This window comes from Papio anubis, chromosome 5 (assembly GCF_008728515.1).
Source record: "Papio anubis isolate 15944 chromosome 5, Panubis1.0, whole genome shotgun sequence".
Taxonomy (NCBI): Eukaryota; Metazoa; Chordata; class Mammalia; order Primates; family Cercopithecidae; genus Papio; species Papio anubis.
Window position 1 is genome coordinate 72,339,325 of NC_044980.1, and position 15,411 is coordinate 72,354,735.

The 15,411-nt window shown below is 37.2% G+C and overlaps 1 protein-coding gene across 7 annotated transcripts in view; it reads right to left on the reverse strand.

Moving 5' to 3' along the window:
* The window catches only part of HOMER1 (homer scaffold protein 1), a 164,901-nt gene that overhangs the window by 22,400 nt on the left and 127,090 nt on the right, over window positions 1–15,411 (reverse strand). For 6 of the 7 annotated variants that reach the window (XR_002522606.2, XR_004183755.1, XR_004183757.1 and 3 more), the window contains exons 9-10: window positions 5,912–6,101; window positions 395–465 (exon numbers count right to left, since the gene is read on the reverse strand). Coding sequence is in view for 1 of the 7 variants with exons in the window: in XM_021939497.2 (XP_021795189.1) it covers window positions 5,913–6,101 (189 nt within the window). In the remaining 6 variants the exon portion in view is untranslated. Of the gene's footprint in view, window positions 1–394; window positions 466–2,992; window positions 6,102–15,411 lie in introns of those variants that run through there. The other variant, XM_021939497.2, reaches the window with a different exon arrangement.

Below are 15,411 nucleotides of genomic sequence, written 5' to 3' on the forward strand. Positions count from 1 at the left end.
TACAAAAAATTAGCCAGGCGTGGTGGCAGGCACTTGTAGTCCCAGCTACTCGGGAGGCTGAGGCAGGAGAATAGTGTGAACCCAGGAGACGGAACTTGCAGTGAGCCAAGATGGCGCCACTGCACTCCAGCCTGGGGGATAGAGCAAGACTCCGCCTCAAAAAGAAAGAAAGAAAGACATTAAGTTCTGGCAGAACCAGAATTGACCACAAAGTCACCCAGTACTAACAGCAAAACCCATTCCTGTTGAACTACTATATAGTGTTGGGGGATGAGTTTTACAGGTTTACAACTCATTTCATTAAAAACTTAAGAGATTAGCTGCTTTCCCAAGGCTGAATAGTTTGCTACTTAAATTTTATAGATTAAAATTATGCACATAAAGAATTACTTACTTTCATTGGATTATTGGAAGTTGGTAAGTTTTAAAAAAAATTGAGTCCAAAATATATTGCATAAATGACACCTGCAAAGAAAGTATAATTTATAACTTCGTAAGAAGTACTGTAAACACCAAGGAAGGCTGAAGATGTTCAGAAGAGCAGATATGAAATATTTAGTTAACAAGTGCCCTAACAGAGATACTCTAGAAAGGCAAGGCAGAAAAGCCAAAAAAACTGTACCACAAATATAAGCAATACCTCCACCTTTTCACCAGTGTGCTGGATAACCCCAAGACTGATTTGCTAGTGAGCTACCATGTTGTTCTACAACTCTTAGACCAGTAACCATGGGAACAGCAGGTAGAATCATCTGAGCCTCTCCCCTTCCCACAGGAATACCCCTGGAAATGCCACTGTCCATAGAAATAAAATGTCATTAGTACAGTGCCTATCACATAGCAGATGTTTAATACATACTTCTTGATGTTCCATTTCAAACTGAAGTCATAGGGAAAACATTCACTTCAACCACATTTACTTTCTAGTCATGCTTCCTGAGATAGTCATTCTTTATACATTAAGGTAGAATAATCAAGTAAGTCATATCCACAAGACATATAGAGTAACTGACAATATATCTGTGTATATAGTAATGTAGTTATAATACACAGATAACGAGAAAAACCATGAATGTTGATAAAAAAACACAAAAGACATTTTTCTGTGCTACAGAAATGGCCTTATATTTGCATTTATTAGGCACCCATTATCTTCACTTCATGTTGTTAGAAGAAAACAGAGCAATATTTCTATCCCTGGGTATATTTGATATGAAAACAACTGACAAAAGTAGGTCAGGGCCCGGCATGGCCTGTAATCCCAGCACTTTGGGAGGCCGAGGCGGGTGGATCACTTGAGGTTAGGAGTTTGAGAGTGGCCTAGGCAACATGGTGAAACCCCGACTTTAATTAAAATGCAAAAATTGGCCAGGCGTGGTGGCAGGCGCCTGTAGTCCCAGCTACTCGGGAGGCTGAGGCAGAATTGCTTGAACCTGGGAGACAGAGGTTGCAGTGAGCTGAGATCGCACCACTGCACTCCAACCTGGGCAACAGAGTGAGTGAGACTCCATCTCAAAAAAAAAAAAAAAAAAAAAAAGGTAGGTCAGAACCCCACAAAATGGTGAGTTCTGAATGTCACGTGTCTTATATGGGGTTACAAATCCTGACAAGACACGTGACAGGGTTTTCTGAAAGTCTCTGAAACTCATTAGTGCCATCTCAGTCTGTTTGGTTAAAAGCAGCAGCAAGGTAGGAGATAGTTGGTCTTTGTCTCTGGCTATCCTAATATGTCTTAGATAAAAACTGAAGGCAGGACGTTCCTGTTCTTTTTTCTGCATCTGCTTTCACAAAATACATCCTCTTCCCACCCAGATATAATCTTGGTGTTTTCTAGAATGTGTCCTTTAACCTACACTTGATCTTAGCCAAAAGGCCGAGGAGTGGTGTGTCCTTTAACCTAAAGAAGAGGTCCTTACAGAGATCAGAGACTTGACAAGAAGTCGACTAGGAGTTTGTGGCCTTCTGTCTATTCTAGTCCAGACACAATTTTTCCTTAGTTCATGTTTTTAGTAAAAATAACTTAATTTTTTTTTTTTCTATTTAGTGTACTAAGCGGAAACCACTAGGCTGTGTAGTGCTGATTGAGTTTTTGAGTTTTCTGGGACATGATTTTTAGCTGTTGTACTAGGTAATATACAAACAAAAAATGCTAAGTACCCACTACTTTAATTCAGTAACTTTGCTTGTATTTGCGTGACATCTATATATCAGTTTCTCATGAAGAAAAACTATCATAAAAATTTTAACGTAAAGTTTAACATGAATATTAGGAAAAATACACTTTCACAATTTGGAGTAAGGTGAATTACACATCCTTTCCTTTTCCAGTAATTTCTAAATTTAGAAATTGAGAAATTTTCTAAAAGTGTCAATCTCAACTACTTCTTACCCAAAAGGTTTCTTCAAGATTTTGTATAAATTAATTTACTTCATGCTATACGTTTAGGAGGCAAAAATTCAATGAAAACCATTTCATGACTTCAAGCACAGAATTTCAGGATGTCAAAATCATTTGATATCAAATAAATGCAATGATTAAAACGACAATAATAATCCACTGCCATCAAACAAACTTTTCGCCAACCTGCCTCCCATTCCACTACTGACAAAATCAGGACCACAAGGAGATAAGTGACTGAAGTGTATATACCTCAGAGGTAAATAAAAACATGGGAGACTGTAGCCCACATGTTAAAGAATACATTTAATTTTAACAGGGCAAAGAAACTAGTTTTTAAAGGTAGTGGTGGTGGTGGCTTAATTTTGAGTGTTCCTTTTATTTCCACCTGAAAAAAAAAGTGAGTTTTTCCTCTAACTGCTTCCCAACAGTTCAATGACAGCAGAACATCAAATCTATGATGGTACTGGAGATCTTCTACAGAGACAAGGAGAGATGCAACTTCGTGAGCATGTTTTAGTCTGCAGAAAGAAAGTGGAAAAGAGAAAGACAGACAGAGAGAGGAGAACAAAAACTAATTTTCCAGGCAGGGGAATACTTATAAAACCTTTTATGTCAAAGTTAGGATTTCACAACATAACACACTAATGCAAAATCCAGTAGCACCTGAAAGATTTAAGTAAATGCTGTCATCATTTAAATGCTTTTAAATATCTGTAAAAGACTGGAGGAAAAAAAGATAAAGTACATTCTCCAGAGAACAAATGTATTTCAAAATAAAAACTGTATTTTTGCTTTTCTTTTTTTTCAATTTTTGTTTTTGTACAAGATTCGAGAGTTATCACATATTAACTTATACACAACGGGATCAACCTCCTCCTCCAGGTCGCTTCAAGTCCACATGTTCAGGCTACAGTCCCCAACATTATTTTCTGAGAAATATATTACCACAGTTTGATTTCAATACAGATACAGTATATAATACTTGTCTCTGGGAAAAATCAAATTTTAATATGCAAATGTTTATATAATACAGAAATGGAAAAAGCTACAGTAGGCACACAACCTAATTATGACTTGTGGATGATGATTTCTACATACTCTCCTACTGTAAATGAATAGTTAAAAGTCTTAAGAAGATTTTATATATATGTGCACTTGTGTCCACCTTATCCCATATACTGTACATGTCTATTGACAATCTGGGAATTTAAAGGTGCAGCCCTCAAGAGATTGTTAAATCATTAAAAAAGGAAACAATTAGGCTCTATTGGACAAGAAAAACACTCACAAAATTTCCAATTTTAAATTTCATATCAGTAGGAAAGTATTAAAAATAATTTTCTGTATATACATATGGGTATATGTATATATTGAATTACACATATGTCCCACATTATCAATACAATTCAAATGGAGACATTTTGGTGAGTTTTTTCATTAAATGATCACTATGTCAAAATTTAAAAATATTTTACTACATCATTAAAATAATTCACTTGCCATTTCAACAGCTTACACTGGTTTTTAATTTTTTTAACTCTTCATAACTAAACTCCCTGATCCCCAGTGTTAAATCCCCTATTTAAATTAAAACTTGGTGCTCTTTGTTACTCAGAAACTGATGGATAAAATCACATTTACTTCAAAATTCCATCAATCAAATACATTTTGTTATCTGATTTATCAGAGAAATATCTCAGCTCTGAGCATGTGTATCTAAATTATTCTCCCTATAATAAATAGGAGAGGAAAATATCCTAAAAGAGATGGAGATAACGTACATGATGTTACAGCACATATAATACATGATGATTGTTTGTTATAAATTTTTCAGACACCTGAAAACTCACTTTAGAAACTAACTTCAGAAACAAACCATTTATTTTTCACTCTAATGTAAATTAATATGTATGTATTTACGTACATACACATACATAAAAAACAAAATTGTCTAGTATTGAGTAGCTGTTTATGAGTGAAAAAATGGTTACAAATTGGTTAATTAGCTTAATTTTGTACTTAACAATTCGATCATTTTGGGGTACAAACAAGAAGTCAGTGCATTTATAGACTCCATAGAGTCAGATACTCAAGCATACACTTTAAAAAAGAACCCTCCTCAACATCACAGGCATTGTACAGCAAGAATATATGTACTCTGATGCAATTCCTACTTTATAAGCAGACTAGACAGCACTTGGCTTACTTTTAAAATAGCTTCATAAAAGAAATATATCATATAAAGAAATGCATGTTTGCTAAAAGTCTTTTAAAATTACATCAAAACAACATTAAAACCTGTTCACTGAGAAGAGCCTATTGAATTTAATTCCTGTTTTGAAATACCTAGTTAACAGTTCAGAATATTGCCTTGTGAGGTTTGAATCAAGATGTGATTGATGTGTAGAGCCAGATAGAGTACACAACTCCATCTCTATCTGCCACGATCACAATTTAGATAGAGTCCTCTGATCAGCTGTTTGATGTAAATGGATCCCCTTTAAAATAGCTATATACCTTAAAATTATCTATAATAAACAGTTCCCCAATAACCATTATTATTCGTAAATTGAAATGCATTGATCATTCAGAAAAGATTTCTTGCAAAATATATAAATAAATGTAACTGCATATTCTGTAAATATACTTAACATTGCTAGACCAGACCGTCAATGACGGGCTGCTGTATTTCAGTACTGTGTGTCAAATTTATTAGAAATTTAAAAAGAAAAATTTCTGAGGGACTCAGCTGCCTTCGTTAGTTGGCTTTAAAATGTGTAATAAAATGGGAGACAGTATCTTCTCATAAATACATGGAATCAATATGGAAAAGTAAACTATACAACAGACAAGATTAGAGAACATCAGAGTGTACCAGAGTAGTCACCAGAGTGAAATATCTTCCAGCACAAAAAAGGGAAGAACTCTATACACCCAGTTATAGTATATTTCAATTAAAGATACAGCTCTCTCTCACTCCTGGCAAGAATTAATTGGTAATGGCACTGCTTCTCAGCAGTGCAAAAATATCCTGAGAAATTATTCAGATTACAACAAAAGACAGGCTTTCATCACTAAGTTTTTGCACAAAACACAGCTCTAGATATCGTAAATAAATTAATTTAAAAAGCAGATAATCTTCACTGTGTTGAACACAAAAAGGGGATGTGACCCAGACATTGTTAATTCTCCCATTGGCTAATATCAGGAAAAAAGATTGCATTAAGTGTCTATTTATAACTTTCTAGTTAACTATGGCCAATAATATACATGGAGGTAATTTGTAGTTCAAGTTTTTCATCTCTTTTTTCCCCAACTAGCTACAAGCTGGATTCTAAAATTTACAGTGAAATATACAATTCCAATTTTCAAAAGATCCTCCTCCTGGAGGAGTGATATTCAAATTTTTTTTTTTTTTTTGTGTGTGTGCAATCTTGATGCAGAGCCTAAACAGTCCTATGAAGAGAGACAGTGTATCTTTTAATTAATTGGCACTGAAATTTCACTTTCCTTAGCTGCATTCTAGTAGCTTGGCCAAGTTATCTCGTAATTCTGTTAGTTCAAATATTTTTCCATCCAGAATTTCTAAGAGTGTCTTCAGGTTATTGCGAAAAGCTTCTTGTTCATTCTGACTTTTCTCCAGACGTTGCTCTAAGTCAGACAGTTGTCCCTCCAGGTCTTTGTTCCGAATTTCTACTTCCTTCAGAAACAAAAGTGTAACATGTATATATGTCAATCCATCACTCAGAAAACAATACAACTCTCTGTTATTACCAATATTGTGGTAATCAATGCAGTTTGACAGTCAGGATGAGCTTCAGAACCTTAATTTAGAACAATTTAAGGAGATTTTAGACTTGGCCATCCCAGAGAGCAATACAGTTTTAATGACCGGCTTGGTTATCAATCAAACTAACTACTCAACAAAAATCTACTGACTCATTACTTTGTCCCAGGCAACACTCTAGGTACTTCAAATACCAAAACGGACTTGAAGACCTATTTATGGATCACTTAGATATTATTTTTATTGCTGTCCACCTATTTCTCCTAACGCATAATTATTAGCAAACACAGGTGAAAGCAGGCAGAGAAAGAGAGAGAAATTAACTTTTTCTGTTTACTGGCAACTCTAGAGAAAGATTTAGACAAGAAATTAACTCTCTAAAATGTGATTTTAGGATCCTCTGAATATGTAAATTATTCTTTACTTTGCCTCAATATCAAATAAATGTATATGTAGAGAGTATCACTCAGCTGCTAGAAACTGTAGTGAAGATACATAATAACCATACATAATAGAGAATTATAAGTTAACAGTTCCAATATATTACAAGCCAAGGAAAAAAAAATGATAAAAGGAAATCAAATGTTCATGACAACAAAAAAAAAACACTAAACAATTTTTTTTTGACAGAATAAACTCTGGTACACTTAAAAATTATTTAGAAGTTATTACTGCTTTTGTTTTTGTTGTTGTTGATTTTTGAGATGCAGTCTCACTCTGTCCCCCAGGATGGAGTGCAATGGTGCAATCTTGGCTCACTGCAACCTCCGCCTCCTGGGTTCAAGCCATTCTCCTGCCTCAGCCTCCAGAGTAGCTGGGATTACAGGCATGCGCCACCACGCCTGGCTAATTTTTGTATTTTTAGTAGAGACGGGGTTTTGCCATGTTAGCCAGGCCAGTCTTGAACTCTTGACCTCCAGTGATTCACCTGCCTCGGCCTCCAAAAATTCTAGGATTACAGGCATGAGCCACCACGCCCGGCCTATTATTGCCTTTAAAATGTCTCTAAATGTGACAAATATAATAAAGTGAGTCTAAAAAAAAAATGACATAAATCAAGCTAATGATTTCGTTTTGGTTAAAAAATCAGATTGAGAAAAATGGGAGAAAGCCAACTATTACACTTTAAACAAGCAATTCAGATAAGCAATGAATTGAAAGTTATATATCCTTTCTGGAAAGCTCACTTTTACGTTTGAGAGAAACTAAGTGACTGACACAAATTACATTAAGACATATAAAGTACATGGGACAGTGAAAATATCTTGATGTTAGTTACACAACATGATAGCCTCAGAAAATAAGATGTTTCAAAATGTTAATACATCATTTAAATGTTAATTTCTAAAGGAATTCAATCAAGTCTAAAGGACAGTGGAAATTAAAAAAAATAGATCACTGAAATGAAAAGAACAGAATATAGAGTAGCTCACTGAAAGTGGTAAAAATTTGTAGGCATGAGGACAAACACTAGGAATTAATGTAGAAATAGGAAATAAAAAATAGCTCTGGTGTTGAACTTATGGACACTTTTTCCCAAAAATTTTTCTCCCAAGTTGGATAAAGAATGAAAAAAAAATTAAAAATTAAAATTTTCTCACAATGTAAAAATTAAACTTTTGAGAAAAATAATCAGGGCAGGGCTCACGCCTGTAATCCCAGAACTCTGGGAGGCTGAATCACCTGAGGTCAGGAGGTCGAGACCAGTTTGGCCAACATGGCGAATCCCTTCGTCTCTACTAAAAATATAAAAATTAGCCGGGCGTGGTGGCATATGCCTGTAATCTCAGCTACTCGGGAGGCTGAGGCAGGAGAATGGCTCGAACCTGGAGGCGGAGGTTGTGGTGAGCCGAAATTACATCACTTCACTTCAGCCTGGGGTAACAAAGTAAGACTCTGTCTCCAAAAAAAAAAAAATTGGAAATTGGCTCAAATACATTTAAAAAGTAATAACTCTGAGTTATCTTTGTCAGTGGTTTGACAAGGCTCAAGCAAGGATGCTACAGATGAGTTGCAAGAGCCTGGGAAAATACAAGAAAGGAATCAAGCAGCTATAATGATTTTTAAAGGAAGAATTTAAGGAATTGAATCTCAAACTATTGACTGTTAGATGTTAGCCAGGTATGTTTCTAATCTCTTGACTTTGGATAATCTGCAAGGTCAAGATAAGTAAATTGAGAAGAGAATCTGAAACTAATAAAATATTTATAAATTCAGAAGCCAAACACATGGAGGTTTTAACTATGAGGAAGGAAACAGATCCTGAGATCAAATATAAAAATTCCACTCATGACTGCACAGCATGCTCTCTTGCCTGCTTAAACAATAAGCTTAAGGGTAGAATGTTTCCAACTATAAAAATAGACCAAATGTCACTCACTAGCAGACACCCACTTCACCAGGCACCACCCAGCTTGCCCTCTAAAGCCCTCCTAAAAATGAAAGGCTCCCTTGTTTCCTTGCCAATCAATGACACAGCCAAACATTTTCAATGGAAGCAAGCAAAACACAAAATTCCCTCAGCTAATAAAATTGTGTTATTCTCTCTAGAATGAATCTCCTACTCTAAGCATCTCTTTGTTTGCAGGAATTTTACAAGTTAGATAACAAAAGGGACCTAATACACTGCTTGATGGTGCTAGTCTATTTTTAGGCAAAGAGAATATGTTCCTAGAGCAAGAATAGACAACTTAGAGCACAGGGGCCAAGATGTAAGAGAGGCCATAGAGAGTGGCACTTCTCAGGTGTCTACCTTTTATCTATCTATCTATCTATCTATCTATCTATCTATCTATCTATCACAGAGAGAGAGAATTTTATATACATATATTCTAACAGCAATAACTTCAGCACCTTTTGCTCATATTTTCCAACCAACCTTTCCCTTCTTGCCCTTCTATTTGTTATTTTTTTGTAGAGACGGGGTCTCACTATGTTGCCTAGGCTGGTCTCAAACTCCTGGGCTCAAGTGATCCTCCTGCCTCGGCCTCCCAAAGTGCTGGGACTACAGACGTGAACCACTATGCCCAGCCTTGCCTTTTATTCTCCATCCAAACTCATTCTTCTGCTCACTATCATTTTGGCTCTGTTATTTCTCTCTTTTCCTTTACTAATGTAAGGCACACACCAGGAGCAACTAGAGAGAGGCATAGTTCAGCCCTGATAAAGCACATTAGACCAGAATCATCAACTCCCTTCTGAGTTTCTTAAAAGGTGGGAGAGGATTCAAGATGGCTGACTAGAAGCAATTTGTACTTGCCTTCTCTACTAAGAAGAACCGAAATAGTGACTAATCATACTACAAATGGATTATCCAAGAGAGGGCACTGGAATTCAACAGAAAAACTGACAAGAAATACCTAAAGCAAGGAAGGAGAAGGAAGTCGGCTTGGCCAGGATTGGTGGGGAGCTGAGATTCCCCAACATGCATAAAGGGTAAGAGAACCTCGGTGGTCCGTATTTCCACCATGAATCCTGCAATCCTAGCCATGGGAAAGTCTCTTGGCTCTCCAGGCACTGGAAACTAACACTGCTGGGAGATTGTGTGACAGCACTGTTCTCGAGAGAGCGCTAGCGCTGGGTGCCACACAACCCCTGAGACCTAAGCTGCAGCAAGGCACCATTTTAGAGCCCACCTCCAATAAACTGTGGTGTCCTAGAGCCCAGCAGTGCTGTGGCTAAGGCTCAACAGAAACATGGGCTGTTACACCCAGTGCTTAGGTGCAAGTGACTGAGGGCTACTGCACCGAGGCTAAGTGCCATCAAGGCACAGGCTACCACCGTCAGGACTGAGGGACAAGTGGCGTGCACACTTCCCACGTATCAGCCAAGGCTGCTAACAATGAAGGTGGCACTGTCCTCCTGAGCAGCAGGGCAACAATGTGAGCATTCCTGGGGATTGCCCTGCCCCTACCTACCATGGCTGGCACCTGCACATACCATCAGGAGGCCTGAAAACTAGCCTAATTGGCCTGGCCTTGATCCCCTCCATGTAACAGCATACAATCGGGAGGTAGGGGAAGTGAAGGGATTGCCCAGCCCAGTCCACCAATGTTGGCACCTGAACACTCCTCCCAGGGGAATGAGGTTGGGCTTACCTTCCCGGCTGCTACCACCACAGCTGGCACCTACCTGCACATGCCACCTGCAGGCCTGGAGACTGGCCTGTCCAACCCTTTGCAGCCACTGCCAACACCAGCATGCACTGCACGAGACACAGAGGATTGTCCCACAACTGCCATCGCCCATTCTACACCAGTTGCCCAGGGGTCAGAGAACCCACCCACCCTTGCACTGCTACCACTACTGGCTTCCAAGACACCAGGAGACCCCAAAATCAGCTTGCCTGGAACTGCTAACACTGGTGCAAGCATATACCACCCTGGAGCCTAAGGACAGGCACACTTGGCCCACTGCTGCCACCATCAGGGTCCAAAGACTGGCCCACTTGGTGTCCTAGTCCCCAGCAAAATTTCACCACAGCCTCTACTAATAACTGCACCCTAAGCCACTAAGAAAATCACAGGTACTATTGATGCTATTTACAGCCAAATAAATCATACAGAGACCATGCTACTGAACACACTCAGAATAAAAGCCAAAGTGCCCTGTGCATCCAATACCATAGATACATCTACAGGAAAGAATATTCTCCTATGAAAGCAAATTTTAAAAGCTGGCAGAAGTGACTGTTACACCAGATATGTAGATATGAATGTAAGAATACATCAAACATGAGAAACACCTTCCAAGGAAAAGAATAATTTTCCAGCAACACATCCCAATCAAAACAAAATTCATTAAGTCCCCCCAAAATAATTCAAATTATTGATTCTAAAGAAGCTTAGTGAGATACAAGAAAATTCTAAAAAACGTACAAAGAGGCTGGGTGCAGTGGCTCACGTCTGTAATCCCAGAACTTTGGGAGGCTCAGGCAGGCAGATTGCTTGAGGTTAGAAGTTTGAGACCAGCGTGGTCAACATGGTGAAACCCTGTCTCTCCTAAAAATACAAAAATTTAGCTGGCCATGATGGTATGCGCCTGTAATCCCAGCTACTCTGAAGACTGAGGTAGGAGAATCACATGAACCTGGGAGGCGGAGGTTGCAATAAGCCGAGATCGTGCCACTGCGCTCCAGACTGGGCCACAAAGCAAAACTCCACCTCCAAAAAAAAAAAAAAGTACAAAGAAATCTGAAAAATAATTCAGACTATGAATGAGACATTTATTAAAGAGATACACACTATAACAGAAATTCTGGAAATGAAGAATTCATTGAATAAAATAAAAAATACATTCAAAAGATTCAACAATAGGCCAGATCAAACAGAAAAAATAATTTCAGAACTCAAAGACAAGTCTTTTGAAATAATATAGACAAAAATAAAGAAAAAGTAATAAAAAAGAATAAGCAAAGCCTTTGTGACATACGGGACACCATAAAGTGGCCATAAAATATGCAAATTATCAGGGTTCTAGGAGGCAAACAGAGAGCAAAAGAGTAGAAAAATCTAGTTAATGAAATACCAGATGAAAATGCCCCAAATCTACCAAGATATTTAGACATCCAGATACAGGAAGCTCTGACATCCCCAAACAGATAAAATGAAAGAAAGTCTTGTCCACGGCACATTACAGTCAAAATGTCTAAAGTCAAAATTCTAAAAATAGCAAGAGATAAGCATCTTGTCACCTAAAAAGGACCCCCTTCAGACCAACAGGGCATTTCTCAGCAGAAACCTCACAGGCCAGGAAAGAATGGGGTGATATATTCATAGTGTTGAAAGAAAAAAACAAAAAACAAAACTGCTAGCCAAGCATACTACATCCAGCAAAATTGTCCTTTGTAAATGAAGGAGAAATAAAGTCTTTCCCAGAAAACCAAGGGCTGAAAGAATTCATCATCAGTATATCAGCCCTACAAGAAATGCTCAAGGGAGTTCTAAGTCTAGAAATGAAAGGATGACATTTTCCATCCTGAAAACACATGAAAGTATAAAACATTGTTAAAGCAAACACACAAATAAGGAAGAGAAAGGATTCAAATGGTATCACTACACCAAATCATCACAAGGAACAATAGGAGAAAAAACAAGGAACAAACAACAAAACAACCAGAAAGCAATTAGCGATGTGACAGGAACAAAACCTCAAATATCAACAGTAACCTAGAATGAAAATGGATTACATTCTCCACTTAAAAGATACAGACTGGCTGAATGGATTACAATTATGACCGACTATATGCTGCTTACAAGAAACATACTTTATTTGTAAAAAGACTTACAGATCAAAAGTAAACGTATGGAAAAAGATATTCTATGCAAATGGAAACCAAAAGTGCACAGGAGTAGTTACACCTATATCAGATAAAATATACCTTAAGCCAAAAACAGTAGAAAACATGAAGTCACTATATAGTGATAGAGAGATCAATCCAGCAAGAGGATATATATGTTTCTGGCACACCTAAATTCATGAAGTAAATATTACTAGATTGAAAGACAGATTCCAATACAGTAATTTGTGTAGTACTTCAACACCCCAGTCTCAGCATTAGACAGATCAAGACAGAAAATCAACAAAGAATCATTGTATTTAAACTGGGCCTTGGACAGATTGTAGTTAACAAACAGACTTAACAGACTTTTTTTTTTTGAGACGGAGTCTAGCTCTGTTGCCCAGGCTAGGGTGCAGTGGTGTGATCTCGGCTCACTGCAACCTCTGCCTCCCGGGTTCAAGCGATTCTCCTGCCTCAGTCTCTCGAGTAGCTGGGACTACAGGCACCCACCACCATGCCCAGCTAATTTTTGTATTTTTAGTAGAGACGGAGTTTCACCATGTTGGCCAGGTTGGTCTCAAACTCCTGACCTTGTGATCCGTCCACCTTGGCCTCCCAAAGTGCTAGAATTAAAGGCGTAAACCACTGCACCTGGCCTACAGAACATCTTACACAACAATTCTTCTCATTACCACATGGAACATTCTCAAAGACAGATCATATGTTAAGCCACAAAACAAGTCTCAACAAATTTCTAAAAATTGAAATCGTATTAATTATCTTCTCAGACCACAATGAAATAAAACCAGAAATCAATACCAAGAAAAACTTTGGAAACTATACAAATATATGAAAATTAAACAATATGCTCCTGAGCAACCATTGGGTCAATGAGGAAATTAAGATGAAAATTAAAAAATATCTTGAAACAAATGAAAACAGAAATATAACATACCAAACTCCATGTGACACAGCAAAAGCAAAAGCAGTACTAAGAGGCAAGTTTACAGCAATAAATGCCTACATCAAAAACGTAGATTTCAAATAACAATCTAACAATGTGCCCCAAGAAACTAGAAAAGCAAAAATAAACCAAACCCCAAAATAGCAGAAGGAAATAATAAAGACCAAAAAACAAAACAAAAAAATAAAGGATCAATGAAACAAAAATTTGATTCTTTGAAAAGATCAACAAAATTGATAAATCGCTAGCTAGACCAAGAAGAAAAAAAAGCCCAAATAAACAAAATCAGAAATGGAAAGGGAAGCATTACGACTCACACTACAGAAATACAAAAGATTACGAGAGACTAGTATGAGGTACACACGAACAAACTGGAAAATCTGGAGGAAATGGATGAATTCCTGGAAACTTATAACTTACCAAGATTTGAATCAGAAATAGAAAACCTGAACAGACCAATAACGAGTAGCAAGACTGAATTAGTAGTAAGAAGTCTCCAAACAAAGAAAAGTACAAACCAGAGGGCTTCACTGCCGAATTCTACGAAACAATAAAGAACTAATACCAATCCCCTTCAAACTATTCCATAAAAATTGAAGAGGAGGGAATTTTTCCTAACTTATTCCATGAGGCCAGCGTTACTCTGATGCCAAAAAGCAGACAAAGACACAACAAAAAAAGAAAACTATAGGCCAATATCGCTGATAAACACAGACGTAAAAATCCTCAACAAAATACCAGCCAACTGAATTCAACAGTGTATCAAAAAGATGATATACCATAATCAAATGGGATTTATACCAAGGAAACAAGGATAGTTTAACAGAGAAATTAATAAATGATACATCACATCAACAGAATGAAGGAAAAAAATATGATTATCAATAGATGCAGAAAAAACATTTGATAAAATCCAACATCCCTTCATGATAAAAATGCTCAAAAAACTAGGTATAGAGGGAACATGTCTCAAAATAATAAAAGCCTAAGTGACAAACCCACAATTAACATCATAATGAAGGAGGAAAAGCTTTTCCCTCAGAGATAGGGTGAGACCTCTATCCCTCACCATATATAAAAATCAATTCAAGATGGATTAAAGACTTAAATGTAAGACCTAAATCTATAAAATTACTAGAAGAAAACATTTTAAAAAACACTTCTGGACATTGGTGTAGGCAAAGACTTTATGTCTATGACTTCAAAAACACAGACAACTAAAACAAAAATAGACAAATGGGATTATATTAAACTAAAAAGCATCTGCACAGCAAGGGAAACAATCAACAAAGAGACAACCTGTTGAATGGGAGAAACTATTTGGAAACTATTCATCTGACAAGGGACTAATATCCAGAATACACAAGAAACTCAAACAACTCAACAAAAAAAAAAACACAAATAACTCCACTAAAAAGTAGGCAAAGGACATAGACAGTTCTCAAAAGAAGACACATTAGGGCTAACAGGTATATTAAAAAATGCTCAATATCACTGATCATCAAGGAAATACAAATCAAAACCAAATAAGATATCATCTTATGGCCAGGTGATGGCTCATGCCTATAATCCTAACACTTTCAGAGGCTGAGGCAGGTGGATCACCTAAGGCCAAAAGTTCCAGACCAGCCTGACCAACATGGTGTAAACCCCATCTCTACTAAAAACACAAAAATTAGCTAGGCATGGCGGCGGGCATCTGTAATCCCAGCTACTCAGGAAGCTGAGGCAGGATAATAGCTTAAATCTCGGAGGTGGAGGTTGCAGTGAGCTGAGATCGTGCCATTGTGCTCCAGCCTGGGTGACAGAGTGACACGCTGTCTCAAAAAAAAAAAAAAAAAAAAAAGACAAAAAAGAAAAAGAAAAAAGAAAAGCTATCATCTTACTGTGATTACACTGGCCATTATTATCACTTTTAGATAACATCAGAATTGAATTGATAGAATAACTATCATTAAAAAGACAAAAAAGAAGAGATG